The sequence below is a fragment of the Neopelma chrysocephalum genome, unplaced genomic scaffold (genome assembly GCF_003984885.1).
Source record: "Neopelma chrysocephalum unplaced genomic scaffold, ASM398488v2 Primary Assembly neopelma1_70, whole genome shotgun sequence".
NCBI lineage: Eukaryota > Metazoa > Chordata > Aves > Passeriformes > Pipridae > Neopelma > Neopelma chrysocephalum.
In genome coordinates this window covers 4,189,545-4,216,043 of record NW_020897730.1, presented here as the reverse complement: position 1 = coordinate 4,216,043, position 26,499 = coordinate 4,189,545, and the positions used below count along the sequence as shown (strand labels likewise).

At 37.7% G+C, this 26,499-nt stretch overlaps 1 protein-coding gene across 2 annotated transcripts in view; it reads left to right on the top strand.

Annotated features, from left to right (window-relative positions):
* The window catches only part of COL4A3 (collagen type IV alpha 3 chain), a 58,940-nt gene that overhangs the window by 8,967 nt on the left and 23,474 nt on the right, over nt 1-26,499 (top strand). Inside the window, exons 2-26 of one of the 2 annotated variants that reach the window (XM_027686068.1) lie at nt 4,451-4,507; nt 7,232-7,321; nt 9,215-9,259; nt 9,721-9,765; nt 10,060-10,122; nt 10,857-10,910; nt 11,718-11,744; nt 12,361-12,438; nt 13,464-13,526; nt 14,025-14,060; nt 14,178-14,219; nt 14,419-14,496; nt 15,961-16,023; nt 16,302-16,358; nt 16,909-16,953; nt 18,353-18,406; nt 18,821-18,862; nt 20,177-20,264; nt 20,621-20,656; nt 20,997-21,161; nt 22,291-22,383; nt 23,122-23,217; nt 23,553-23,623; nt 24,789-24,977; nt 25,875-26,043. In XM_027686068.1, the coding sequence (XP_027541869.1) occupies nt 4,451-4,507; nt 7,232-7,321; nt 9,215-9,259; nt 9,721-9,765; nt 10,060-10,122; nt 10,857-10,910; nt 11,718-11,744; nt 12,361-12,438; nt 13,464-13,526; nt 14,025-14,060; nt 14,178-14,219; nt 14,419-14,496; nt 15,961-16,023; nt 16,302-16,358; nt 16,909-16,953; nt 18,353-18,406; nt 18,821-18,862; nt 20,177-20,264; nt 20,621-20,656; nt 20,997-21,161; nt 22,291-22,383; nt 23,122-23,217; nt 23,553-23,623; nt 24,789-24,977; nt 25,875-26,043 (1,846 nt within the window). Of the gene's footprint in view, nt 1-4,450; nt 4,508-7,231; nt 7,322-9,214; nt 9,260-9,720; nt 9,766-10,059; nt 10,123-10,856; nt 10,911-11,717; nt 11,745-12,360; nt 12,439-13,463; nt 13,527-14,024; nt 14,075-14,177; nt 14,220-14,418; nt 14,497-15,960; nt 16,024-16,301; nt 16,359-16,908; nt 16,954-18,352; nt 18,407-18,820; nt 18,863-20,176; nt 20,265-20,620; nt 20,657-20,996; nt 21,162-22,290; nt 22,384-23,121; nt 23,218-23,552; nt 23,624-24,788; nt 24,978-25,874; nt 26,044-26,499 lie in introns of those variants that run through there. The other variant, XM_027686069.1, reaches the window with a different exon arrangement.

Here is a 26,499-nt window from a genome sequence, read left to right as displayed (position 1 = left end):
TCATCACTCTCACTGGCTCATTTTGTCTGCTCTCCATCTTCCTGCCTTTAAACCATTCCCAGTATGACTGTGTTGCACCACCACTGTGAGTGACAGGACTCAAAGCCTGTGCTGTTGACAGAGTAGGAGGCCTATTATTGCTGGCTCTTTTCCTTACATTAATACTTTGTCACATCCTTTGACATTTTCAGGTTTGATAACATCCCTGAATACATTTTCTGACATCCTTCATACAACCAGTGCCACTGGCAGAGTTCTGGGGGCTGTGCAAGGTTGTCTCTGAGGCTCCAGATCAAGTTGCCACGACTGCAGGGGTAGCAGTAGCAGTGCCATGCTGAACATACAGTAAGCTTTGTACAGGTGACAGTGTAGTCTATAGTATGTTATTATTCGTTCTTTTTTTGTCATTTCTTTGAGGAATTCTGTGAAAGAGAGGACTGGAGCACTTTTAAGCAGATGGTTAAGTTAGTCTATGAATAGGGGCCAGGAAGATGTCAGAGCCCCATAGAATCCAATCCCATAGTGTGGGAAGGGCAATTCAGTGTTATAGATAAGGTTGCACCCACTGAACAAAACATTAACCACTGCAGTAAATGTTCTTCAACGTGTACAACTGTAATTATTCAAAAAGCATATAATACTATAACTATCACTGAAAACATTTTTGAGAAGAGCTCCTCTATAAATTAGTCCAAGAAAGTGCTGTGGTTTTTAAATTTTGGTTCATTGGTGAATTAATTTGATTTGGTATTCATACAATGATCTAGCGTTATCCTTTTGCATAGGTTTTAGGTCAAAAATCTAGTGCCATCTACCATATCTAAGTATTTGAAAGAAACATAGATTATTATTATTATGAAAATCACAAAACAAAAAACCTGTGGCTTTGTTACTACATCCTTACGTAGATGTTATTGTGACAGTTTTGAATAAACCATTAATAACTAATATTCAATTTACTTCTTTTATAACCTGGCAACATCCTATCGTTTTGTTATGATCCTTTGTTAAAGGAGCTTCAGGCATCTTGCAAGGATGTGGAACCATCCAGCAGTATAAATGAGCAATGATTTTTTGGTTCAAAGCTCCTTTACAGAAGGCATAATCTAATCTTACGTAAAAAATCATATGCCAAAACATTTAGTATTATCCAGCTAACTGACTGTGTAATGTAAAATCATCTTTGGTCTTTTCAGTTTAGTTTAAAGTGATATGTGTACACAAAAAGACCTAAATAGATCTGAAAGCTTACTAATGGCAAATTAAACACATTCTAAGCATTCTGACTTCTTGAAGAGCAAACGCTCTCTTTCTTTACCTAGTTTATTAACCTTGATTACTTGTGTAGCACCATAAGTTTCTACATGTTCATGCATTTAATTTCACATTGGATTGTCTTTGATTAAAAGATAAGAGGAAAAGGTTTCTTCTGTATCTGTACACCTCAGGTCTTCTGCAGATTATACCTCTTACAGAAGAGTAATTTCATTTTGTGGTTCCTCTACATGTGGAAAACTGTGCTTTGCGTACAAATACTGTAAACAATCTTCTTCTGGCTTTGCTCTCACAGGCAGAAATAAGGTGCAACTCCATGAAGGTCCATAGAATTATGATGGTAAATGACTTGTGGGTATTTCTCAGGAAAGCTCTCTGTGGTCAGCCAGGTCCCAGTTACACTGAAGAAGTTCTGAGAATTTAGAATACTGTAAGCATTTTTTTCCACAGCACCTTTCCTGGACTCAGACATGTGTCTACTGAATCTGTAAGCTAAATCAGCACTTGAGATTGCTGAGTAATTGAGTCTCATAGGGCTTGTAGTTAACTGACAATTTTCACATGCAAGCCCTAAAAAGGTGGTACCTTGAGTCACTCACCAGCCCTGGACAGCAGTGGAATGCAGTACCTTCCATTTAAGGCTAATTTTATTGTGCACTGTATATTTCCTTGAGCAGCTACCCTTTTTTTACTGCTTAGCAGAGCTGTACCAATATTCTGCATCACCTATTTTGAAGAAAGTGCTTGGAGATAGAAGGTACTGTCATTGAATAGGGATCAAGAAAATTGACTGTCATATAGATTATTCCAAATTTATTTTGAGATATATGTCACTTTATCCTCTGGTATTGATGTTTAAAGGGTTAAAATATCTGTCATATAACTGTCTTGGTGAATTTAGATTATCCAATACCAAACTGATTGACCTCAACAAGAAGAAATCAGGATACTGTTTGTTATTAATTCTGCACTAGTGTTTATTCTTGTGCCTCTGGTGATATAACCATGTTGATTAACATAGTAGTAAAGGTAACATAGCTACATGGTTTCTGTCCTACATGACACCTTTGTTTTCCAAATTTCTGATGCAATACCACTTGAATTCTAACTGTCAGATCAGGGGAAGAGTGAGTCTTCTTTAAATATGCCAAGGAATTAAGTATTTAATGTTTGCAACTCTTTAAAAATCTATCTTGAAACATGAAGAGCACCTGTCTCTAGAACACAGGCAGATACGATAATTTCTTGGGGGATTTGCTTTTCATGGCCAACTGATTTAATTTCTGCTTTATTTGGTAAATGAATGTTTAAATAGCTGTTCATTGGAGGAATGCTCCCTGCACCTGTTCTAAAATTGATAGGTGGCATCATCTCACCTGCCTTCAGCCACCCAAAAGACAAGGAGCAACTATAAGGAATTTTCAAGTCCATAGAGAACAGCAACTACTTGCAGCATCTTTCCTCCATCCTAAAAGAAACACCTAAAGTGACTGGATGTGGAGTTCCTAACTGGATGTCAAATTTCTCAGTCTAATCAAAGGAAAGAGGCAAACCCCATGAAATGTGTCTGTGACACCAAACACCTCAGTTTTGAACGGAAACAATAGAAAAAATTGATCCCACTTGTGGGAAGAAAAGAGGCTTTTCAATTCCATAAAGTATTTTCCCTGAACAGATTGTTACAGGAAAATTTAAATTTAATGACAATCTGACATTATAATTTTAAAATGTAGTGGAATACCTTTTTTCCTCTGCCTTTTTTTTTTCTATTTTTTTTGAGAACACCACTGAAAAAGTTACAAATTTGAAAGTGTGATTGCTGTAATCTGACCAGCTGTAGGGGCTAATTAATTCTGCCTTCAAGATCTAAATAGAAATTTCATATCATACCATCTTAAAGGCTTTAATCTTTTAAGAAAAAATACAGCTCTTCCTTTTTTTCTGTATTTTATGCAATTTAGAAAAATATCTTCATAACCAGTATGGGATAGTTGTCCAATTCCTATTGTCTGTAACTATAACATAGTTATATATATCCTAGTACATGGTACAACTATACAGTATGTCATGATAAAAATATTTACTGAGGTGGGAGAATAAACTGAAAAATTACCCTCTTGCTACAGGGGTTCAATAGAAGTCCTTCAGCAAGAACTTCAAAAACAAATGAAAATTTAAATGTACCAAGTAGGACAGTATATGCAGTTTACTCCCCATCTCTATGAAAATCATGGCTTTAATAACCTCAGTAATGTTTTGGTATATATCACACTTATGTTAACAATGGTTTAGGGGTATTTTCTCTCCCCTCCACTGAAACAGGATATGTGAACATGACTGTAGAAAAGTCCTTTGGAGAGCTTTCCCAGACAGACTGGGCTAGTGAGGTTCTGAGTGCACGACAGCTCTAGCAGGGGAAGGGCCCAGGAAAGCGGAGTGTTCCCATGTTCTCCCAGGATCTCAGCTCTGCTCTGCAGCTCTGCTGAGCTCCTGCTGCCAGAGCACCCAGGGCATGGGCACTGCTACTGGAGCTCCCGGAGAGCTCTGCCACACTGCACAGGAGAGGTCACAGGCACAGAGGAGTTTGGGTGCTACTGTCCAACACTCAGCCCTCCAAGGAGGGCTTTCAACTCCAGGCTCACCTGGACTCGGTCATTCAGGAAGCAGCTACAGCTCAGGACTTGCTGCAGGAGTGGGGACATCCCTGTGTGAGGACACCCTCTGTCACACAGATCAGCTCAGGAATAGAGGAGGAGAAAAGGAATAGAATTGTAATCTAAAAAAATAGCAATATATGTGTTCACTTGTAGTAAATTTTTTGAAGAATCATCAATGTTTAGTGCTATGAGCCCAAGCTCTTGAATTTTACACTTCATACTGTTATTACTGTTATTACATTACTGTTATTACCCTGGTGGTGGCAAGCATGACTTTTTGGCCTTTACCTCAACTATAAAATGAAACTAGTGCTCTTTTCTGTCTTAAAATACAATATAGAGGAATAATGAGCTCCTTTCCACTGTTGAGAATTTCCACTTCACAAACTTTTTTTTCAAGTTGTGTTATCTGTGAAACAATTTCCTTAATAAAACCACTGAGATTTCATTTGCCCCTCACCAAATAATAAAATGAGAAAAATCATTTTGTTATAAAGTTTTTCTTTTTTGTTTTTCAGAACTGTGTATGCAAAGGTAAAAGTCCCTGCTTTTGTGATAGCACAAAAGGTAGCAAGGTAAGAACAACTACATTTTCCTTTTTTAAAATTAGCTTATATACCTGGAAATTATTAATATATTAGTTCAGTTGATATAGTGAGTGAATTTAGTGTGTTTACAACATTACATGATGTTTGAACACCAACAGAAGCACTGCCTGAGGCACTAGGTCCCTTTCACACACTCCTAACAAATGCCCACAGCTCCATTTCCCTGGCAGCAGCTCTCCTGTTACAAATTTCACAATGCCATCAAGAGTGTCATGAGTGTCATGTTCAATGCTTCCCTCTTTCCATCTCTGGACCCTGTTCCCCCTCCCTTTTCCAGTTCCTGAAGGAAAATTACATTCACTGCCATCTAACAGATAAATCTCTTGTAGACGAAGACGGGATGAGTTCCTGGGTCCTAATCACAAACACCTTGCCAGCATTGAAGGAACAGCACCAAATCCGTCAGCAGTAACAGATCCAGGGCTCTGCCTGGTGCCAGGAGCAGTTTGGCAGAGGCTCTGAGTGGCTTTTAGTCCAACCTGAATTACACAAATGCCAAAAATTCTTTGAAACTCCCGCTTGCAGTTGGAAAAACAACTGATTCACAAATGAAAGGGGCATTATTGAAGGAGTCATGGTTGCAATTCAGGCTCACCCTGAACACAGGGATTGCCATACTAAGCCTTAGCAACAGATTCCAGACATCTATAAAGATTTAGGATTGTGATTACTCCCACTGATTGGCACATCTGGCTGGTAAAGAATTACTCACAACTTTACTCCTCTACTTCTTGTACCAAGAAAAATGTCATATTGCACCACAGAAAACACTGTTAGTCTTGCTAGGAAGCTTCATTTTAGTGTTGGAGAAAATTTCTCTCAAAGTAAATATGTTCATTATTAAAATATATTTTCATGAGTGGGAAAGGAGAATAGTAATATTTTCAGTAAAATCTCCATGTTTATTTTTAATCTTCTTAGTTGGTCTAACCTGACTTTCTCCTAACCAGTGAAATTGAGACCAGCTGAAAAACTAGAAAAAAAATAAGCTGCCCACTAATGGAGAAATATTAATAAGAATGAACACTCACGACTTGCCTTCATCAGTTCCATGTTAAATCACTGAGCAATTTGTAGGGAGGAGTGAGTCATTGTTTACACTGATGATGATTTTCATGCAGCTTTGGAAAACCAGGACGATGACGTTAATCAATATGTTTTGGTATCTGTTGAATGTTAAGAAATTCTCCAACCTGAAAATCTTCTGTTCCTGTTGGTCTGTGGAGAAGAAGGTGTGGATAAAGTTGCCCGTGCTGTATAAAGGGGAGTGAGGGTGTTAGGAGAGCGCAGGGCTGCCCTGGACCCGGGCAGCCCACCTTGGCTGCACTGAGGGGGGGCGAGCTCAGGGGAGGCAGCTCCAGGACTTCGTTTTTCCTGCGAGCTGGTACCGCACCCCCTCCAGCGGCACATCCTGGGATAGCGTTAGTCCTTTTGTCTTTCTTTGGACGCTGGTGGATGAAATAAACTATTTGTTAGAAAAAGCTATGCCGATTTATGATACAGATCTCATCATCACTTCATAATGCAAGTCTTATATTTGTATTAAGTTATTCTGGGATTATATTCTATCTTTAGATATATTTTTATTTTATTTTAATTCAGAAGCTATTTAAAATCTGGTGAGTTTGTGGGAATTTGAGGAGCGAGAATTTGTGGAGGGACAAGCCAAAGAATTTTGGCTTCCCGGAGATGTCTTTTGGATCCTGTCTTGTACATCAAATAAGACACACAAACTTCTGCACAGCAGAATTTGAGGTGCTTGCTTTGTAAAACTTCATATAAAGCAGCAGGAAAATAGACTCTGAGAGACTTGATAATCACATTCTCTCTCTCTCACATCATGCTGTGATGTAAAAGGCCTTGAATAGGCAGCTCTTCACTCATGTAAAATTGAAGATCCTAAATTGCTGCTGTCTTAAGAGCTGAAACACCTTTTCTGTGAGCTTCTAGGCTTGAAGCACTTTATTTAAATCAAGACTTATATCTTCATTATATTTAACTGAGAACTGAAAATGCACCTTCCACTGTAGCTTAGCCTCCTGTATTCTGTTTGTATAACTTCAATTTTCTGTTTCCTTTACATAGTTTGTTTATTTGAACTAGGTCTTAAAAACAAACAAACCACACATGAAAAAGTAATTGGCTGTCTTAATCTCTGAGGCTCAGAAAAATTTTAAAAGTTTGTCACTTAAAGCAGGCTTTTTTTATTCTGTCTGAGTGGTTTTGTGGCATTTGTCTCCCACTGCTTTTTTTCCTTGGCTTGTATGAAGAGAGGTATTGGTGGACCTTGCTGTAGAGCAGCAGTCGTTGTTTGCTGACTACAAATTAGGGCTGCTATGATGGATTTGGATTTGTATTGCTAAACATGATGGAGGAATATTAACCAGGAACATGTATCAGCTGCTTTCTTAAACTTTTCATGCCGTCAGCTGACTTCTGTACTGTGCAAAATCTTGAGTATTGTTGTGTTTTGAGGGCTTCAGCCATACTTCCTTCAGTGTTACCTCCTTCAGTGGTGCCATGGCAGCACATAGGTGGGCCACAAAAACAGATCAGTGTGGGCAAGAGTAATATATCTGCCACAATAGCAGAAAGTTAAGGGGTACTGAAAGTAATTAATGCCTTAGAAATAGGCTATCAAAAGGAGAATTCATGGATATTTTAAGAATTTAATTCTCTTAATATTTACAGGGTGAAAAAGGCTTTCCTGGTGTTCCAGGTCCACCTGGTCAAAGAGGCTTTCCTGGTCCAGAAGGGCCTCCAGGGCCACAGGGACCAAAGGTAGGTATGTATGTGAGACAGAGAGAGACACGCACAGAAACTGCTGTGCTCTACTGTGAAAGTCAGCTATGACTGTGTAGACAATTCTGTTTTAAAAACCAAAAATAGAAAACTCATAGTTTCCCATAGTTTGGTGAGGGATGCTATTTGTTCACCAGCTACAATGGTCATTTTAGATTGAGTCAAAGTAGCTGATGTGATCATGGGCTTTTGTTGTCAGTTGTCCATTGGCCAGTGCTAAAGCACTGAATGGCAATGAACATGGATCTGAACAGATTTTTGCAGCACAGCCTCAATTTTTGTCTTAAAATCTATTAACATTTTGACGTGTCAGGGAAAAAAAAAGGAAACAAGCTACTATTGAGACAAATATGAAAAACAGTTTTAAGAAAATTTGAAGGGAAAGGTGGTTTTTAAGATAAATCTTGGTCTGTTTAGGAAATACCTAGTTGCCTGCAGCAGGGAGAGAGTGGCTTCAGTGACTTGAGCTTGCTTTCTTTCCTGTATGTCTAAACTAAGGCTGAATATGAAAGACTCCTGCATAAGCAGAAAAAACCCCAACACCAAATAAATTGTGCATTAAAACATTTTATTTATATTTGTCTTGAGGAACAGAAATTTTGCTGTTATCAATAAATCAACGCTGGTGAATAAATTATTTCCATGTAAATATGGTGTTACCTCAACCACAGTATAAATCAGGAAGGTACTGCCCCAATCACATCATGTCTAGGACCTGCACTAATGTGGCTACAGCAGTTAACTACAGCTTTAAACAAAGGGGGTTTATAGTTTTCATTTGCTTAGGTATTATTGCATTATTGTGCCCTATCTGGTTTCTGCAACACTTTGTGGAAGTGATACCTAGGGTAGATTTCACACATATTAATGGGCCATTTATTTGAACTCATTGAGGTGTTTAGTAGAGCATTTCCCTTTTAATAAGTGATAATAACTTCTGCAAGAATGGCAAAAGCAGGGATAGTTTATCTAGCAAGCAGATCTCTGTTAGCCTGGATGCCATCTGTTGTAGTGTTTGCCAGTCAGTTTCTATTCCATGCCTGTACATTTTCTTAAACAAAATGTGGCCCAGCATTTTAGAAGTTGTGTTATTGTCCACGTTTCCCATTTCCTTTCTGGGAGCAATAAAATTTTCTTGTTAGCAATAAAGCTCCGAGCATCTTGAAAGAATTCTAGCAGGTTCTGTCTAGACAATGCTGTGTCACTGCAGCACTCTTTGCTGTCTTCTTGCAGCCTTGCTCTCCCACTCTGTTTAGCCCCCTTTCAGCCTGCTCCTGGTTTTCTTTTCCAAGTTCAACAGTGCAGGTGAGAGTACATTATATGTGGACATCACCCATATCTGGGAACCTTCCGACTATTTCCTCACAGGGAAGCATTTCCAGCTCTCATAGTTTGGACAAATCCATAGCAACCTGTTTCTCAACATACACTGTTACCTTTTTGACCTATGATGAGACATATCACACAGATTTCTTCGCTGTGAGGGTATGAGGATGGCGAGGCCCTGGAAGAGGTTCCCCATCCTTAGAAGTGTTCAAGGCCAGGTTGGATGAGGCTTTGAGCAACCTGGTCTGGTGCAAGGTGTCACTGCCCATGGGCCTTTGAGGTCTCTTCCAACCTAAATCATTCTATGATTCCATGATACATCCTCTGAAAACACTGAAAGGGAGGGCAGGACACCAAGATTTATGCAACTTGTATTAAACAGTTGTTTGCTTTAGTGTCTGTAATAGGCAAATAATTTATTTATCTACATAGTTAGTTTTGTGTGCACATGTTGGTATTGAGTTTAAAAATATTACATGTCCCATTGACATATTTGTGCTTTTTCTTATTTCTCTTGAAATACATTGCTTTCCATTTGTGACCCAGGGTTCTCCAGGGCTTACGGGCTTAGTTGGACCCAAAGGTATACGAGTAAGTGTTTATATTTTAAACAAACTTTTATGTTTTAAATGTTGTGTTAAATTCCAACTTGGTTCAATAATATGTGAAAATAAAAGAAAAACATTATAACATTATATATGATTTTAAAGTATGGTTAAAATTTATGACACAGTGTATGCACACACATTATTTTTAGAGCTTCTGCTTTTTTTGCCAGACTTTATGTAGGTTCATGCTGTATGTATTGAACATTTGGGAGTGCTATGAAAAAGTCAGACTAGAATTCCATGAAGAGGTTTTTTTTGTTTTTTTTCTGTGGGCAAACCCAGTTTATGTTAACAGTATGTAAGCTACCATTCTGCTTGATTCACAGTCAGAAGAGTTAAGGAAATAATGATCTCTTGATAGAATCATCTTCTTATGAATGTGATCGAAGAAAAACTGCTTTTGTTTAATATTGTAATATTATTCCTGTGGTTTTATATGATTAGGGACTCCCAGGAATACCCGGATTTTCAGGTCCTCCAGGCCTTCCAGTAAGTAAAAACGAAACCAATTTAACCATTTGTCTCTTGTTACAGCCTTCAGTGCCCAATTATCCTCTGCTCAATGTGCTCACTGTAGTCTCAACATCAACTTTGTCTCTGTCAATTGGCCTAGAGATAAAAATCTTGGCATCAGCAATTCTTACTCATTGTAATGATTTAAGAATACATTGTAATCTGTCAAGTCTTGTGAAACACTGCTCCAACATAAACTTTTCAGTGTTTCTGTAGGGCAATATGAATGTGCAGAAACAAAGCCTGTGTCAATTTTGTGCCTCTTTTTAGGGTGAACCGGGATCTGTTGGGCCTCCTGGGCGCCCGGGTGTTCCAGGATGCAACGGCACAAAGGTACAAACCAAGCTGAATGTTCTGGAGATTGTTTGGCTGTGCTTGGGAATGGCCAAAAGTATTCTAAATTCCACTCCCCCACCTGCCCCAATATACAAAAACTTCAATTTGTTTTGGTTTGTGACTTTATCAGTTAGAAAAAGCTGGAATCATAAGGCCAGAGGAAGGAAAAGTGCTGCCTTTTTGTGCAAGATAGATAACTAAACTTTGCTAAAAATTAAGAATAATGTTTGATATTTTGACAGATAAACTTCATTCATTTAATCCAGAAGACCCAATCATTTTTGTCCAACATGTCCTTCTGTTGCAATGGGTTATAGAAGAGATGGTTAATTAATTTTATTTCTCCAGTATCTAGCTTGCAGTTGACAATTCATAAGTCCTGAAAGTAATTAAAAGACATAATGTTAAGTTACAGATTTACTGGGTTTTCTTTGCTCTGTGAGCAAATGCTTCCTGTATTCTGAAAAAGGGAATCAGAATACTGCCTACTACAGAAAATCATACATTTCTAGTGTAACAGTGAACTGAGCTGACAGCTAATAAAGCCTGGTGTCTGGGGCAGAACTCGAGACCCATACAATGGTATGTTCCCCTTCTACCAAAATATGGTGGTAATGCACTCACAGTTTTAGTGTGATGACATAAAAAACTCCTTTTATAATCACATTTGCTAAAAGCAGATTAAATAATAAACAATAATGTGCATTAACAATCACTGTTACTGCTTTCAGGGTGACCAAGGATTTCCAGGTCCTCCAGGTAGAAGAGGTGCTCCAGGTGTTCCAGTAGGTGTCTGTGAAATTCATGATTGGGTGCATTCCTACCACATAAAGCCAGTCACTGAAGGAGGGTAAAGCCTCACATTAGCTCATATTGACAACAGTTGAAATATATAGGTATCTCCATTTTATCAGTATGAAAACTGTGTGGTAAAGAGATCAAAGTTAAAAGCAATGCTTTACTGGCTGCATGTTGGGCCTCTACTTCTTAGTTAATGAGTGCATGACATTCATTGACTGCAGTTAGCTCTTTAGTCTCAAGGGATATTCATGAAAATTTACCACTTACATCTTCAAACATGTCAAAAATATATGTAAAATATTGCAGTTTCAGTTCATGCCTAAATATCTTTGAGGTAAAAATGCCTTAATTAAGTTGATAAGAATCATTAATTAAACCCAGAACTTCTCATTCTGAGTGCATTGCTTTAACCCTAGGATTTGGGTTTTTTCTCTGTAGAAATGTGTTTTTAAGAGAAATTTCTGAACAAATGGAAAAGAAATGCTCTCTGTCAAGTTCCAGTGGCTACAAATCTTTATTTTACCAGCTCTCCTGATTTTATTTTTTTATTCATTTATTAAGGTCAGGCTTCAAAACAGTTCTGCCTTCACTTGTAGAGTTGTACCTGTGACATATTTTTTAACAATATGCCCTTTCTTCTTAATTGAAGTCTGGCATAATAAACCCAACTACACACCTTCTTCATGGAAATAAATAACTTGAAGAGCACTAAGCTTAGAGAATATTTAGCATGTCCTTTGAGCACTGTCTCTTTTACTTTTCTGTTTTAATGTGACTGTTCTTCTTCCTAGGGTATTGATGGTATCAAAGGACAGAAGGTCAGTTATTTGCATCATATTACACAAAGTATTTATTGGTTATCAACAATTTCTGTGTATGTCTGCTGCTGGAAAAGAGTTCTTAAATTTAACCATTCATGGGAAACAGAAGGTTTACTGTCCAGAAGAAGCAACCACAAAGTTTGGTGCTTCATTTGTGTGTGTACCATTCACCTCAGGTTACAAAATGGTATATAATTGTTTTTCCCTTAAGCTACTGTTACTGCATGCAAGGAATTTAACACTTTCAAGCACACAAGGAACTAAGCTCCTTCCCCAAACAGATTATGAATCCGTAGGGAAATCTGCAGATGGACTAGAGAGTATTTCAAGGGGTTAAAAAGAATCAAAAATAAATTGAAGGCAAGGGCAGTGCATGAGTAATGTAGGTATATCTGGAAAGAAGACTGCTCCTAACACAGAGCTGGAATGACTGAAAAAGGTATATTTTGTTTAATAAAATCTTTTTTAAAGGTAGAATTATCCATAGTGGACAATTTCCATCATTATGCAGTTCTGATGCTGCTTATTTCCCTACAAACTGTATTAGAAGATTTGTTTCACTAGAGGGTTTTACAGCATAACTTTTTATCTTTCTTTTTATCTAATTGTCCAGGGGTCCCCTGCAGATGGATATAGCCAAGAGTATGGTGCAAAAGGTGATCCGGGATTGCCAGGAATGCCTGGACTTCAGGTAACTCAAAATTAAGACAATGAGACAGATATATGTAATAATATAAAATAATATTAAAACCCCTATTATATATAAAATCAGTAGGTATTAAAAATATGTTGTATTTTACATAATTTAAATGTATTATTTATTTAATATAGAGACAGTATTTTTCACAACTATGTCTCTAATTTCTAAACAAAAAACAATTCCGTGCCTTAAATTATTAATTTTATATAATCTGATCAATACTATATATTAGAAGTCTCTCTTTTGGCTTTACAAAAAGAGTACACCAAGACAACTGTAGTTAACTTTGCCATCAGAGCCAATAGTGTCCATTATGTGTTAGTAAAGTGAGATGGGCCAGTCAAGTTGCAGACAAACAGTTCTTTAGATATGGAGAAAAACTGGTCATAGATTTAGGACTTTACTCCTACATATAGGATAGAATAGAATAGAATAGAATAGAGCAGAATAGTTGGAAGGGACCTATAATGGTCATCTAGTCCAACTGATAAAATTCCCAGTGAAGTAAGATTGAACAGATTAGACCAACTCAACTTCTAGAGCACTAACAAACGACAATATGGTCTATATTTTAAAAATGGACATTAGTAGACAGAGCTGACATTTCTTTTGAGTATTACAATAAGCAGAGAGCATTAAAGTACAAAGAAAATAAAAAAAATATTTTTTCATTTCTTTGAAAGTGAAGCTTTAAAATATAGGGTTTATTGAATAGAATATTTGAAAGATTGAAGGCTTATTAGGACCCTTAATAGGACTATATGGATTATGAATCCACATTTCTCAGAAGAATTACATCCTCACTTGAGTAGTTTAGTTTTAGAACAGATATATTTTCTCATGTTTCAAAACATACAGCAACCAATGAAGCAGTGAGGAAGAGTTAAAATTCTGTGTCCTGAGACCTGAAAAAGAAATTCAGGAACAGTGCTGCTCTTCTGTTTGCTCTTCAGTTCATTGGTGATTTGCTCATAATCTTGCCAGAGATTTATTCCTGTTTCTTTTTTAATATGCAGGGTGCCCAGGGTGCTCAAGGATATCCTGGGGAACTTGGACCACAGGGCCCTCCAGGACCTTTAGTGAGTATGAACTTATATTTCCCTTGTTACTTTAACTTTTGATTTTCCCTAAACCCTATGGAATTACACAAATACAAGTACCTGACTCTCCCAGACTTATTTGAGGTCTAGACACATGTGTATGTAAAATCCATGTCCCTCTGCACACATCTGATTTCTTGTTTTCAGTTTCTTTTGATTATTTTTATGTGTGATAATTTCTATATTTTCAGAGGCATCCTTGTCTACATAGGCATAACTTTTAATTCCCAAATGACTACCCATTCATTCACTTTAAATACTAATATATATATATAACTTTGAGAGATGTATGTTTGCAACTAGACTGTATAAACAGTCTGTCACACACTGACATTGACTTCTGGTTGTAAAAGTAGAAGAAAAAATAAAAATAGTGATATAATTCATCATTTGAAGATGAGTTCTTCAAAACACCTATATCAGTGCTAAACATTGTGATTTTTTTTAATTAAGGATAATTTTTTTCCTTTTCTGTAGGGCATGCCAGGGAAAGCAGGACCTCCTGGACCTAAGGTAGTCTCAGATTGGTAATAAAAATGAAGACTTTCTATTATGTGTAACATCAATTAATTCATTTTTATAGGTGTTTTTAAATTTTTTTAAAAATAATTTTGGGGGATTTTTTTGCAGGGTCTTATGGGACTGAAAGTAATAGGAAGCAAAGGAAGAAAGGTAATCCCATAAAAAGTGTAAAACGTTTTGTAAGTTTTGTATCTGTTTTCTGCATGTTCTGATACGCTGTGGTTAAATGTTTAGGGGAGTAAGTAGTGTGAAATAAAAGTTTTCAGTATATATGTGGAAGTCTTTTGCTAGAAAATGTTGGAAAACCACACTGTCTGTTAATGACTCTATTTGTCTTTTTTCTTTCTAGGGTGACACGGGGTTAACTGGCCCCCCTGGACCACCAGGAACTGTCATTGTGACATTGACTGGACCGGACAACATGACGGTAGTAAAATTGTCACATATCCTGTTCCGATAAGCCACCTCCCTAGGTTTGACTTCAAGGGGACATTTTCATCTTCATTTTCTTCTTCACTTACTTTTACCCACCCTAACATTTTCCAGGCTCATTAAGTTAGATATTAAGCTCTGCTTAGAGTGTGTCTGTACAGCCAGCTCAGCTGGAGCCTGCGTGTCCATGTGCACATCTGCACGATGCCACTGGAATGCTACATGGATCCAGCTGCTGTGGATCTCGGAGTACATGAAGAGTAAATCACTTTTAGCTTCCCCAAATCAACGTGTATTTTCTGAATGGCTCTCAAAGCCACAGCTGTGTTGAACCTCCCGGCCTTGTCACTGAAAATATCAGGACTCTGAGCTACCAGAGTGACAAAAAAGCTTGCAACATGTTCATGTACAAATTGTAGTTTGTTTTCTCATTGCTTTTGCTGAAACATGAGTAATCATGGAAAGTGTTGGGAAGACAATAAATATTAAAGAAAGGAAATATTCTGATTCAGCTTTCATTTTTAAGTATTGCTTTATGAATTAAAATTCTTGATTTTTGTCCTTATATAGAAATTAAACAGCATTTATTTTAAGTATTCACATATTAACAGGACAAGTCCTCAACCTGATCTTGACTCTGTTTTTCTTATTCAGTTTTCAACTAATCCATGGATGTAACAAAACTCCTTCTCCATTTAGTGCTGAAATAAAAAGTGAATTTTGCACAAAACTGTACAAAGGAGGGAAGAGAAGGATCACAGAAGGAAGATTCAGCCTTTAGGCACAGGAGCTCTCCCTGTTTAAATCAAATATGGACCACTTGGAGCACTTTCTAGTCACAGCTGTGGTAGTTGATCATGGGGAAATGGCAATTTTTCAGAGACATTGGGCATTAAGGTTTAAAAAAACCTCAAAAATCGTTACATAAATAGTTTGGAGCATCAGTCTAACCAGGTAATGATTAGGCAGTCCCTAAACTTTGGCTTTACAGTGATCTTAGGTTGTGGCCCAATATATGATGGTGCTCTACAATAATCTAATCTTATGTCCACAGGGGCAAGGGTGGTGTGAGTAGCCACAGCATTTATGTTTGGGAAGGAACTGTAGCTCCAGTGAAGCAACTAAGGTTTATTTGGTTTTTTACTTGCTACTTTTTGCCCTTTGTGGGGACATTTACTGCAGTCCCCTTGCATGCAATCACAAGCAGGTTATTTTGACCTTGTTCTGTTCTGAACAAGTTCTGTTCTGAACTGCAGAACCAGTTTCTTTTTCAAACATCATAGATTTAGTCAGGAGCACTGATAGGAAGTTTCTGTTTCTTAGTCATTTACGTAGAGCCATCTCTGCTTAAAGAAGCTTGCTGGTGACATAAGGATTTCCCATTTGTAAAACTGGAGCATTATGGTAAGCACAGAAAAATCCAAGAAACCATAGTAAATTCTTCTTTTCTGTGTAATAGGACTTGAAAGGAGAGAAAGGAGAAAAAGGATCAAGAGGACTTCCAGGGCCCATGGGGTTTACAGTAAGTGACCAGAAGTAAATCCCTAGAATCCAGATGTTCAGGCAACATCAGCTACTATTAGTACTCTAAATGCTACTCTTTAGAGTCCAGTATTTACACCACTTATTTCAACCTTTAATGATAAAAATAAAACTAATGAATAGAATAGAACACCTATTAACGGCACTCTAATTGTACTTTATATTATTTTAAAGATTAAAAAAAATTATAAAATATATATTTAATTTAGAAAATGGGAGTCTCAAAACATGAGTATTTTGAGTGTGGTTTTGTTACAGGGGCCAGTTGGTGATTCTCAGAGTGAAAAGGGTGACCGAGGAGAACCTGGAGCAGAGGTATGTGCAAACAATTGGATACAAATATGTTAGTCTGTTCTGCAAAGCAGTTTTAAACTGGTTTTGCTGTTCAGTATTTGTTTCAATGCCACTCTGAGCAAAATTTCTTAGATTCAAAAGCTCTTTCATGCAGTAAAACCAGATGAGAGCTGATAGGTGACTGTTCCTATAGGCTCACATACCATGAGTACATGGAGTAAAGGTCAGGTGATGGTGGGTGCACTTCTATTTGTTTTGCTATAAAGGTTCTACTGTTGAAACTTTGTAAAAGATGTGCTCTTCTAAACATGTACAGGCTTTATAGTGTGAGTGTATATGTAGAAGAGAATTAAAAACACTGGGTTTACTTAAGACAGCAGGCTGAAATTAGTATATTATTAGTATACATTAGTTATGATTGATGAACACTTTAAAAATAACCTTAATAGCTTTTTACAATTTATACAGACCTAGCGTATAGTTATGTGCACAGCATCTAGTTGCTATGGTCTTTGAATGCAATGACTCCAGTTTAATTTTTTTAATTTTATTTTATGTTTTTCCTTTGTAGGGTAAACCTGGAAAAGAAGGTGCCCCAGGTCCACCTGGCTTACCGGTAATGAAGGAAGCCTTCTAAATGTTTTCTAAGTAATAGTCATCTCTTTGTCACAGTTGTATCTTCCTGTCACAGCTTTTTCTCATTGCAGAATGTGTTTGAAAATGTTAATTTGTGTACACTGAAATATTTCCTTTCACACCATGGAACATACCATGTCCTCATAGAGAGGCTCAGTTCATAGATGTTGTTTCTTCTGTGTAAAATCAAAGTCAGCAGCTTGCTGCTGACTGTCTAACGTGTTTGAGACACACTCCAAGTTGTGCAAAATTAATTCTGCTGAGTTTTATTCTGGTTAGTGACATTGAAATTTTTGCAAAAGAGTTATACCTTCCCTTTGACATAAATCAAGAAGAAAAATGAATCATTTTTAATCCCTAGAATCAAAGAAATTTTTTTACAAAGAAAAGTTATTGTCAGGGTCACAGCTGTCTTGGCCTGAAAAAAGATGACTAATAGATATTAGACTGTCATTTTGTCAACATTTAATTCTTAATTTTGCTTATAGAATGGCATATTTTATCTCATTTGTGGATTAATTTAAAAGCTAAAGTTGTTTGAATGTATTTGAAATACTATATTCAGTTGCTTAAATATCAATTCTTTATTTACTTCACTTCCACTTGCACAACATCATTAGAGTCACAGTGACCTTACAAATATCTTATCAACATTCTTCCTGCCAGAATAGCCCATTTCACATGTATCCTACTAAAACATCTCTGTCATGCTAAAACGACCTTCACAGACAGTCTAAACACATTCCAGTCTGACAAAGCACATGGAATGACAGACCACAAAGCTCTGGTAACAGAAAGAAAGCTTTCTGTCATGGCAAAGATATGTCATAGCTCTGTTCCCGTTTCAACTTCACTAACCAGCAGTGCATTGAACTGCAGAAGCCTCTGAGAAGTCCCTTTGCCTTGCACGTGCACAACTGCAGAAAGCCTTAGTCTGTTTTGCCTGGTCTTGCTGACACCTCTTGAGATCAGCAGCATCACACAGACTGACCAAGTTCTGGGAGAGGGTTCTTGAACGTGAGAGCCTCACATTGTGTTCAGTTTCTCCCCTTTTCAGAAATAGTTTGCAGAGGGAGAACAAATCAGAGCCTCCTACACTTGTGCTCTCCAGAGAGTCTCCATCTTGGGAGTGTTGGACTGTGCTATAATAAAGTGTTGGAGTGTGCTATAATAAAGGCAGGTTTGGATGGGAAACCTGTGGCATTTCCTATAGACAGGGAACTCTGCCTCAAACTGGGGCTTGCACTGAGAATTCTTCCCCTGAGCAAGTTGCATTCACCTTCCCAGCACCATGAAAGATTAAAGCTTTACATTTTAGATCTTACTGATGTCAGTGCTAAAAGATTCATCCTCATTAAATTGTGTCCTGTCATCTGCAGGGACAAAAGGGTGAACAGGGCAGACCAGGACTGGCTGGAAGGCAAGGAGCTAAGGTATTATCTAATGGTTTTGTCATTGCTTTTGAGGGTGAGGATAAGTTATGCTTGGGGGTTATTATATAATTGAGGGTGAGGATAAATTATGTTTGAAGGTTATTATATAATTTCATTTATCACTGTATATACTACCTGTTTTACTTGACCTAAGAGATGACAGGTAATGATATCATGGAATAAGGAATGGATCAGCTGAAATGGACTGTGTGTTTGAACTGGTGTCCATCTATGCCTGCTGAGCTCCTGTAGTTTTTGGTGTATGTGGCTGAATAGTTGTGCAAGGAACAGACAGGGTGGTGAAGGACTGGTCAGGAGCAGAATGTTATGAACAACATACTGAAGTACCAGTGGGTAAATGACATTCCATGTATTGTTTTTAATAAACAAACCCATCTCTGTCCTTTGCTGAAGGGGATGAAAGGAAACCCTGGTCCACCTGGAGCTTGTGGTCGAGTAAGTGTAAATTATCTTCATGATATTGTTTTTCTAAACCATTAGAATAAGAATAAGCCAAATTGACTATATGAGGCAATAGTGGATGTTCTGTGATGCTGTAATCGAGGCATGGCTTTCACAAGGTACTGGTGCTGCTGGGATTTCACAGAGATGACATCTTCCTTCATGTGGAGCTGGATGCAGGATAAGTGCCTGATCCTGCAGTTTTGGCAGGATATTGGACTGTCAAAGAATAGTTACAAAAATTCACAGGAGTTAATATTTAAACCTATTTCTAATCAGTTCCAGAACAGGTGGCATTCATAGTAAAATCCTAAGACTTTTAAAGAAAGCAAGAGCTGCCATGGGTATGATTTCTCTGTCTAGCCATGCTGTTTCCCTAATGGCTTTTCTAAAGGCCCCATGTGCACCTAATGGAAACCTTCTGCCCAAGTCATTTAAAAGAAATAGCTTTGTAAAAAGCTCAGTTTTTTGTGATATTGATAGAATACTAAACAAACCACTGCTTTTCAAAAAATCTGTAGGAGAAAAGTAAAAGTTTTGAATTTTGATTTTAAGCAGTTTTTCATTCATTTTAAAATTGGTGCATTAGTAGTCAGTTTAAATTTTGATGTGATGTTTATGTATCAAGGCACAGTAATTATTATAATAATGATTTGCCAGTAGTGGTGCCTGTGCAAAATAATCCAGAAAAGAGCAAAAATTTTTAGTTATAAAAAAGAGTTACAGCAAATTGCCTTTTGATTTTGCCTGTCATTTGTAGAAACTTTGAAACATCATAGTATTAAACTTTAATAAATTAAGTATTAATTTTTATAGGAATTACTTTTAAAATCATTAGATTTTAAGTAGTTGAGTTTTGTTCATTTTCATGTATGATAATTTAAAAAATAGCCTAGATATAGCTGATGCTGCTTTGAGCCAGTGGATTTGCCTAAGTGATCCTAGAGATTTCTTTCCAGAATATTTTCTATTTCATGACTATCATCATTTTCATGACTGGGCCTCCAACTTACACCTTGCCTGTATAATTGCATCTGCAGGCAAAGATGTTCTCTGAGTGTTGAGGAACTGAGCTGAAATCTCAGCCCCATCTATTTTAGAGGTCTCTTGGCATCGTCTCTGTATAGCAGTTATGATTTCACTTCTGGTTGCTTGTAATTACCATGTGATTAGCAAGGGCTTGTGGTGTCACAACATCAAAATTATGAATGAGATTGTAACTTTGTTTTAACCAAATGTTCAATATGAGGGACTGTGCTTTTCAATTTTTCTTGCAAATCTTTCTTTTCTTATCATCTTTCTCTAAAGACGGAGTACTATGATTATGTGGTTGGTGAAAAAGGAGATGAAGGACCCCCTGGACCTCCTGGACCAAAAGGTCAACGTGGCATTCCTGGTAAGTGGGATATCAAAACTAGAATTTTAGCAACAACAGTCCACTCAGAGGGCTTGTTGCAGACTATGCTTTGAGCACCCAGCAACCTGCTTCTGCCTTTACAAAAATATTTCCTAAACTCCCATCAAATTGCAGACTTGAAATGGGTTTTAAGACTTTCATCAATGGCATTATTTCCTCTTAAAAGTAATTGTCAGTATGCAGCAGTTGCATGAGTGTTAGAATTCTACTCAGGAAAAACAAAATCCTTATTTTATCTTTTAAGCTTAAAATGCAGAAGATCAAAGTCTGTAGTCAATTTTGTTGAATAATGACTTTGAAGAATATAAAGTGGTTTAACTCAAGTTCTTTTGCAGGGCCACAGGGTCCTCCTGGAGATGCTGGTAGACCAGGTATGTAAAATAATCCAGTACCAATAATAAAATACATTGTTCTTCCTGTCTGTTATACTGAATCAGCTTTGTGAAATCTTACTTTCAGGTGACTTTAAACCTATCTCTAAGTGGTAAAAAATTGTCACTCAAAAGCTTTGAGGGGTCAAGTACTTAGGTTAAAGATTATTTTAAAATGTTTTTAGATTCTCATTGTGATTATTTAATATATTACAAGATAAAAAAGATTTCTGGGATGAACAGTGTATCTGTCTGTCACTCATCCTATTGAGTATTTACTTGGCCTTGAAACTCCACTTTTTCTTTAACTCTGTTTTTGTATTATCTCCTCTGTGGTTAGGTGTGTCAAGACCTGGTCTGAGAGGTCCTCCAGGATTTCCTGGCCCAAAAGGAACAAAAGGAGAGAAAGGACAAACTGGCCTGTGTATTGTAGGCCCTCCAGGACCACCTGGTATTACTGGCAGACCTGGTTCTATTGGATTACCAGGTCCTCCAGGAGAACCAGGTGATGTGTCAGTATGGTATTTATCATGAAGAAGAACAAATCCAGAGTCATCTTGATATCTAATGCAGGAGATTATGCAAATATATCACTTATAGAGTATATTTTGGGTAATGCGGTTATATATAAATTCTCTTTGAAATTTTTTTTTAGGATATCCATGAAAACATGCATGTAACACAGGTCTGTCCTCCATTGCTAGTGAGTTTCTCTGGGAATATACAATGACTTCCCAATATAAAGATTTCTCACCTTTTTGTATAACTGTGACTGTAAAAATATTCTACATAAAACCAAGAAAGACTAATAAGAAAAAATTTGTTCTTGAAATGAATTCTTCCAAAAGTTGTAGTAAACCTGTAAAACTAAATTCAGAAGGGGCTAATCTGAAAGCTAGAGAAATAGAGAACTTGCACACCTCCAGAGGTCTTAGTGGGCCTTAGAGCAGATTTGAAGTTCTGGCAACATGAAAATGTGTCAGTAGCAGTTTATAAAACTTCTAGAAAATGTATTATCTAGGAATACATCTTTAACTAGGAGTACCAACAGGATCATGTTTCTTTTATATGAGGTATTGCCAAAACAGTTTTTTTTGATGTAACACTAATGTAGTTCTACTCTTTTATCTCTCTTTAAAAATATATTTGTTCCCCAAATATATTAGCTTAGGAAGAACTTGGTGCATGTTCTGTTTTTCTAAAGTAATAGTAAATGAAGCAGAATAATTCTGAAAGATAAATGAACAGCATTAATAATTTAGGCTTAATAAAAAGTTTACCTTCCATTTGTGGTAAAAGAAAGAATTATGTTCCTATTGATTCAAATGAAGTGGAAATACTTTCTCCAGAAAGGATCATGCTTTTTAAAGTCTAGATAGATGGATCCAATAATCTGCGGAGATTTACTTTGGCATTACCATATTTATCCTCAAGTACTTCTAGTTGAAGGTGGTTTGGATTTTTCCAGGCAGTTCTCTCTTTTAAATGAATCACAGAATATCTCAAGTTGGAAGGGACCCATAAGGATCAGAATACTGTCTCCAGCTCATCCCTGCAATTTTTCTCTCTTAGCAACTACAGAATTGTCTGAATAACCTGCTGATGTAATGGTGCCATGCTCGTTTCATTAACAGGTGGAGTAACATTTGGAAGAGGCCTACCAGGATTTCCTGGAGAACCAGGATGTGTAGGACCTCCAGGACCTCCAGGAGATACTGGCATGAAAGGTCAGTTTCAGAAAAGTATCACTCACAAGTAGATGGTACAGTCCACTAATCTTCATCTTAAATTCATTTTAAGACATTTGACGATTTCAGAGATTTCAGAAAATTCATTAGGGACAGCAAGATGTCTTCCTCCCCTTACATTTCCCCTCCATCTAAAAGAGCAGTGCATGTGCCAGCACTGCACACCAGTTGTACAGCACTGCACAGGGTGTAGATCTTCACTGGAACAAACAATTATTACAGACTGGTAGGGGTTTTTACTCTCCTGTTGGTACAGTCAATGCTAACAGTTGGTCTCTGAAAGAAGCTTCCTTCTGCAAATTTCAGCCATCGGAGCTGCTGAATCCCTTTGCATTTTGTCAGACATTAGAATGACCCTGGCTGTCACAGACCCATGTTAGTTCAAAGAGTATGTTCTTTTCTTCTTTCAAGAGAATTTGGCTTATCAGTAGAGTGACTGTATCCAAAATGTTTACTAAAGTTTAACTTGAAAAAATCAAGAGATTTAAACTAAATGTTCCTGACTTTTCAATTAAATGTAGTCAGTTCTGATTTGCTGTCTGAGCACAGGTAATTTAGTACTGTGTTGGAAGTGATCTTCCAAGAAAATTGAGGTAGTGATTCTATTGCTCTCTGGCCAAAAAGTGTTATCCATTCTCTATAACAAACTATGTAGCACTCTAGTTAAGTTTGGCCGTGACTTGCCGTGGAACAACTAATGAATTATTTTCATTCTAGGTGATGATGCTGGCGTGTGTATTGATTGCAGCTACATTCCAGGAATACCTGGTCTTCCTGGTTCTCCTGGGCCACGTGGTCAGGATGGCATGCCTGGTAAATTATCTTGTTGTTCCTAACAGAGTAGTAGGAAATGCCAATAATTTTGCTTTAAGCATGAGAATCAGGTATGGGCACGTCTGCAGGATGCAGTCCTTGAACTAGCCCTGAGGAGGTGATGAGTGGGAGAGCCTGATGCAGCTCCATCTGCTGAGAGCAGCACAAATCTACAGGAGAAGTCAGAGTGCTAATAGGCTTAGGCACAGCCTGAAGCTGAGTCAGTCTATGACAATACAGTCAATGTAACAAGCAGAAACATTCAATGCTGAGCTTGTCAAAATCCATGTCCTTTCTTTCAATTTTCTTTACAAAATATACTGTTTCTTTTGCAGGTAGAGAAGGAACAACAGGTCCAAAAGGTTCTCCAGGTTCCCCAGGAGCACCAGGGTTTCCAGGGGCTCAAGTAAGACTTTGTTTTTTCAGATTAATGTCCAGATCCCACAAGAATTATTTCAGAGAAACCTCATGGCTTGTGTTACTTGCAGAGTCATTCTGGGTGATCTCAACAGGTGTTTTTCAGGTAGCAATGAGTGCGTGTGCCTGGGAGGTGAGGTAGAGCCTGTGATTTATGGCTGACACACCTTTATTTGAGCCTGGTTTGCTCAGGGCAGCAAGTTCAGCCCAGGCAGTGAGGCAGGTAAATACCTATGTAATTAAGCTGTGCTGCATTTCATGGTGGTGAGACTCCTTCTTCTGCCTGGTATGGGGAGTTTATAGTTATCTTCTGTTCTTCTAGAATCATGGTGGTGGCTGTAAGGCATATATGGAGCTTTGTGTGCTGTGATCTTTGTCAGACTTCTTACTTTTCTTGTTTCCAGGAATTGCTAAAGCCACAGCTGTTCAGAAAAACTTACTTCTCATAATGCACTCGTCAGGGGTGCAAAGGACAGTCCCTCTTGGGAAATATGATGAGGAGGGAAGGCTGACACCTGCTGCCACATACATACTGTTTGGTGGTTCTAACTTGTGCCTGCAGTAGTAATTATTTTAGGGAAATTACAGTCAGTGCTGTCCAATAAAAAATCATGCACAAGTTTTCTTTGTGGTGGTTGCTGTACAGAATGAGTCTGCTAACAGAGTTTTCTAGGAGGCTCCCCCGAGTTCCTGAGCCCAAGATCACAAGAGCCCAGTGTGCTTGTACTGGTTTGGCTGGGATAGAGTACCCACTTTGTAACCTCTGGGAAAAAGTTAACTAGGAACAGAGCCAGCTATGGCACATACAGTGTCCCCTGGGGAGATATTTCTGTGTGGAGGAGAAATCCCTAATTAGGTTTTAAGGTACTGTCTTATCCTTCTTTTTGTGACATGGTCTTAAATTATCCTGCATAATTCCATCTTATAGTAGCATAAATGAAATGATAATCAAGTCCAAAAGGAGTAAAGGTAGGAGAAAAAGAAAAAGAACAAACACAAACCCCTGTTCACTGGAGTGTGCCATTACAGTGAATAAACATGAGAATGAAGAGAACCCCTCTGAGGTATTTAATTAAAAAAGAAAAAAAAAAAGAAAATTTGAAAACAGCTGACATATGTCTAGCGCTGAATTTGTTTTGATTACTCTGTTCCAGGGACCTCCAGGCTTTAGAGGAGAACAAGGACAGAAAGGATCAAAAGGTGAGCCAGGATATGCGTATCCAGAAGGGCCAAAAGGTGAGCGAGGAGATCCAGGAGCCAGGGGAGACAAAGGAAGAAGAGGTTCAAGTGGATTTCTGGGAAGACCTGGCTCTAAAGGATCCAAGGGCTCTAAAGGTGAAGAGGTGGGTATGCACTGTTTGCAGTTAATACAGAAGTCATGAAAACCTGTCAGTATTTTATCTTGTACAACACTCTGTTTAATCTGTGCAGATACTTCAACTGAATATCCCCTGCCTGACTTAGGGTACTGTTGTCAGCTATACCAATGTGTATGAAAGAATGAGAGGAAATATTCTTATGTAGTACCAGAGAGAGATGAGGCCAGTGTAGGTACATGGTGCTGGAAAACCTCAGCAGTCTATTGATGTGTTAGTTTGGGTATTTATATTGGAGCATTATGTTGGATTCCTGGGATGAATCAGATCTTTTAAAAAAAGACTTTTTTCCTGACTTTTTATAATGCTTAATAATTCAAATAGTTCCTGTTCAGTCTTTAAGGGTTAATCTTCAGTCAGGCCTGAGAGAACACAAAAGCTGGGAGGACTGACCTTAAAACTAGAATAGTTAGGGCAGAGCTCAGCAGAAACAGAAAGTGATGATTTTTGTTGTGTTATGTTGGCTGTGAAACTGTTAACATGATTCAGATACAACTGTCTCTAAACCTGACTCCCCAGCATTCAAGGAAAATCAGAGCTAAGGTGGTTTTGGGTTTTTTTTTGCCAAATCAGTTTTAAAACAGAAAAAAAAAAGTGTACAGTGTAACACCACAGTGATTGAAAAAATCAGGCTGCTGGATTTATTTGTTCTATTTCCCTCTTAGTAGCCCTCTATTTGTAACCACCCATATTAAAATTTATATTGCTTTAATCACAAGTAAATCAGAGGAAAAATTTCTCTTAAATTAGCAGAGTTACTCTGTTAGTAAAATAATACAAGATTATAGTCAGAGAACTAGGCATTATGTTATGAAAGCTGGTGCGGAAAGCAAGTAATGCTTGGTATACATGTGTAATCATTAGGGATTGGCTGGTTCAAAAGGAGATAGAGGACTACCTGGATTGCCTGGCAGACTTGGTCTTCCTGGAGAAGTGGGGCTCCCTGGACTGCCAGGATATGGACCACCAGGAATAAGAGGTTTTAAAGGCTCTAAAGGAATACCAGGTCCACCTGGATTACCTGGAGAAGCTGGTTTGTAACTTCCTATTTTACTGTTTTACCATTGTTAAAGAGTACTTGACTGAAATTGCAGAGATAAACTGAAGTCAAAGACATAATTTTGAAAACATAGGATGTTTTTCTTTCCATGATGTTTCCATAGTGTTGTTCCAACTTTGGTCCCACTGAAGATAATAGCAAAAGTCCTGGGTTCATAAGATAATTGAGGTTGGAAGGGACTCTATGCAATCTTTACTCCAAACTGCTGCTCAGATCAGGGACATCTGTGAGGTCAGATCAAGTTACTCATGGCATTATCCAGTTGGTCCTTGAAAACCTCCAAGGACAAAGACAGCACATTATCCCTGGGCAACCTGTTCCAGTGCTTGATTGTCTTCATTGTGGAAAAAAAAAGTATTTTAACATGTATTCAGCCATCATCAGTAGCGTGAGCTAAATCAGCAGGATAAAATAGGAAGGGCATAATAA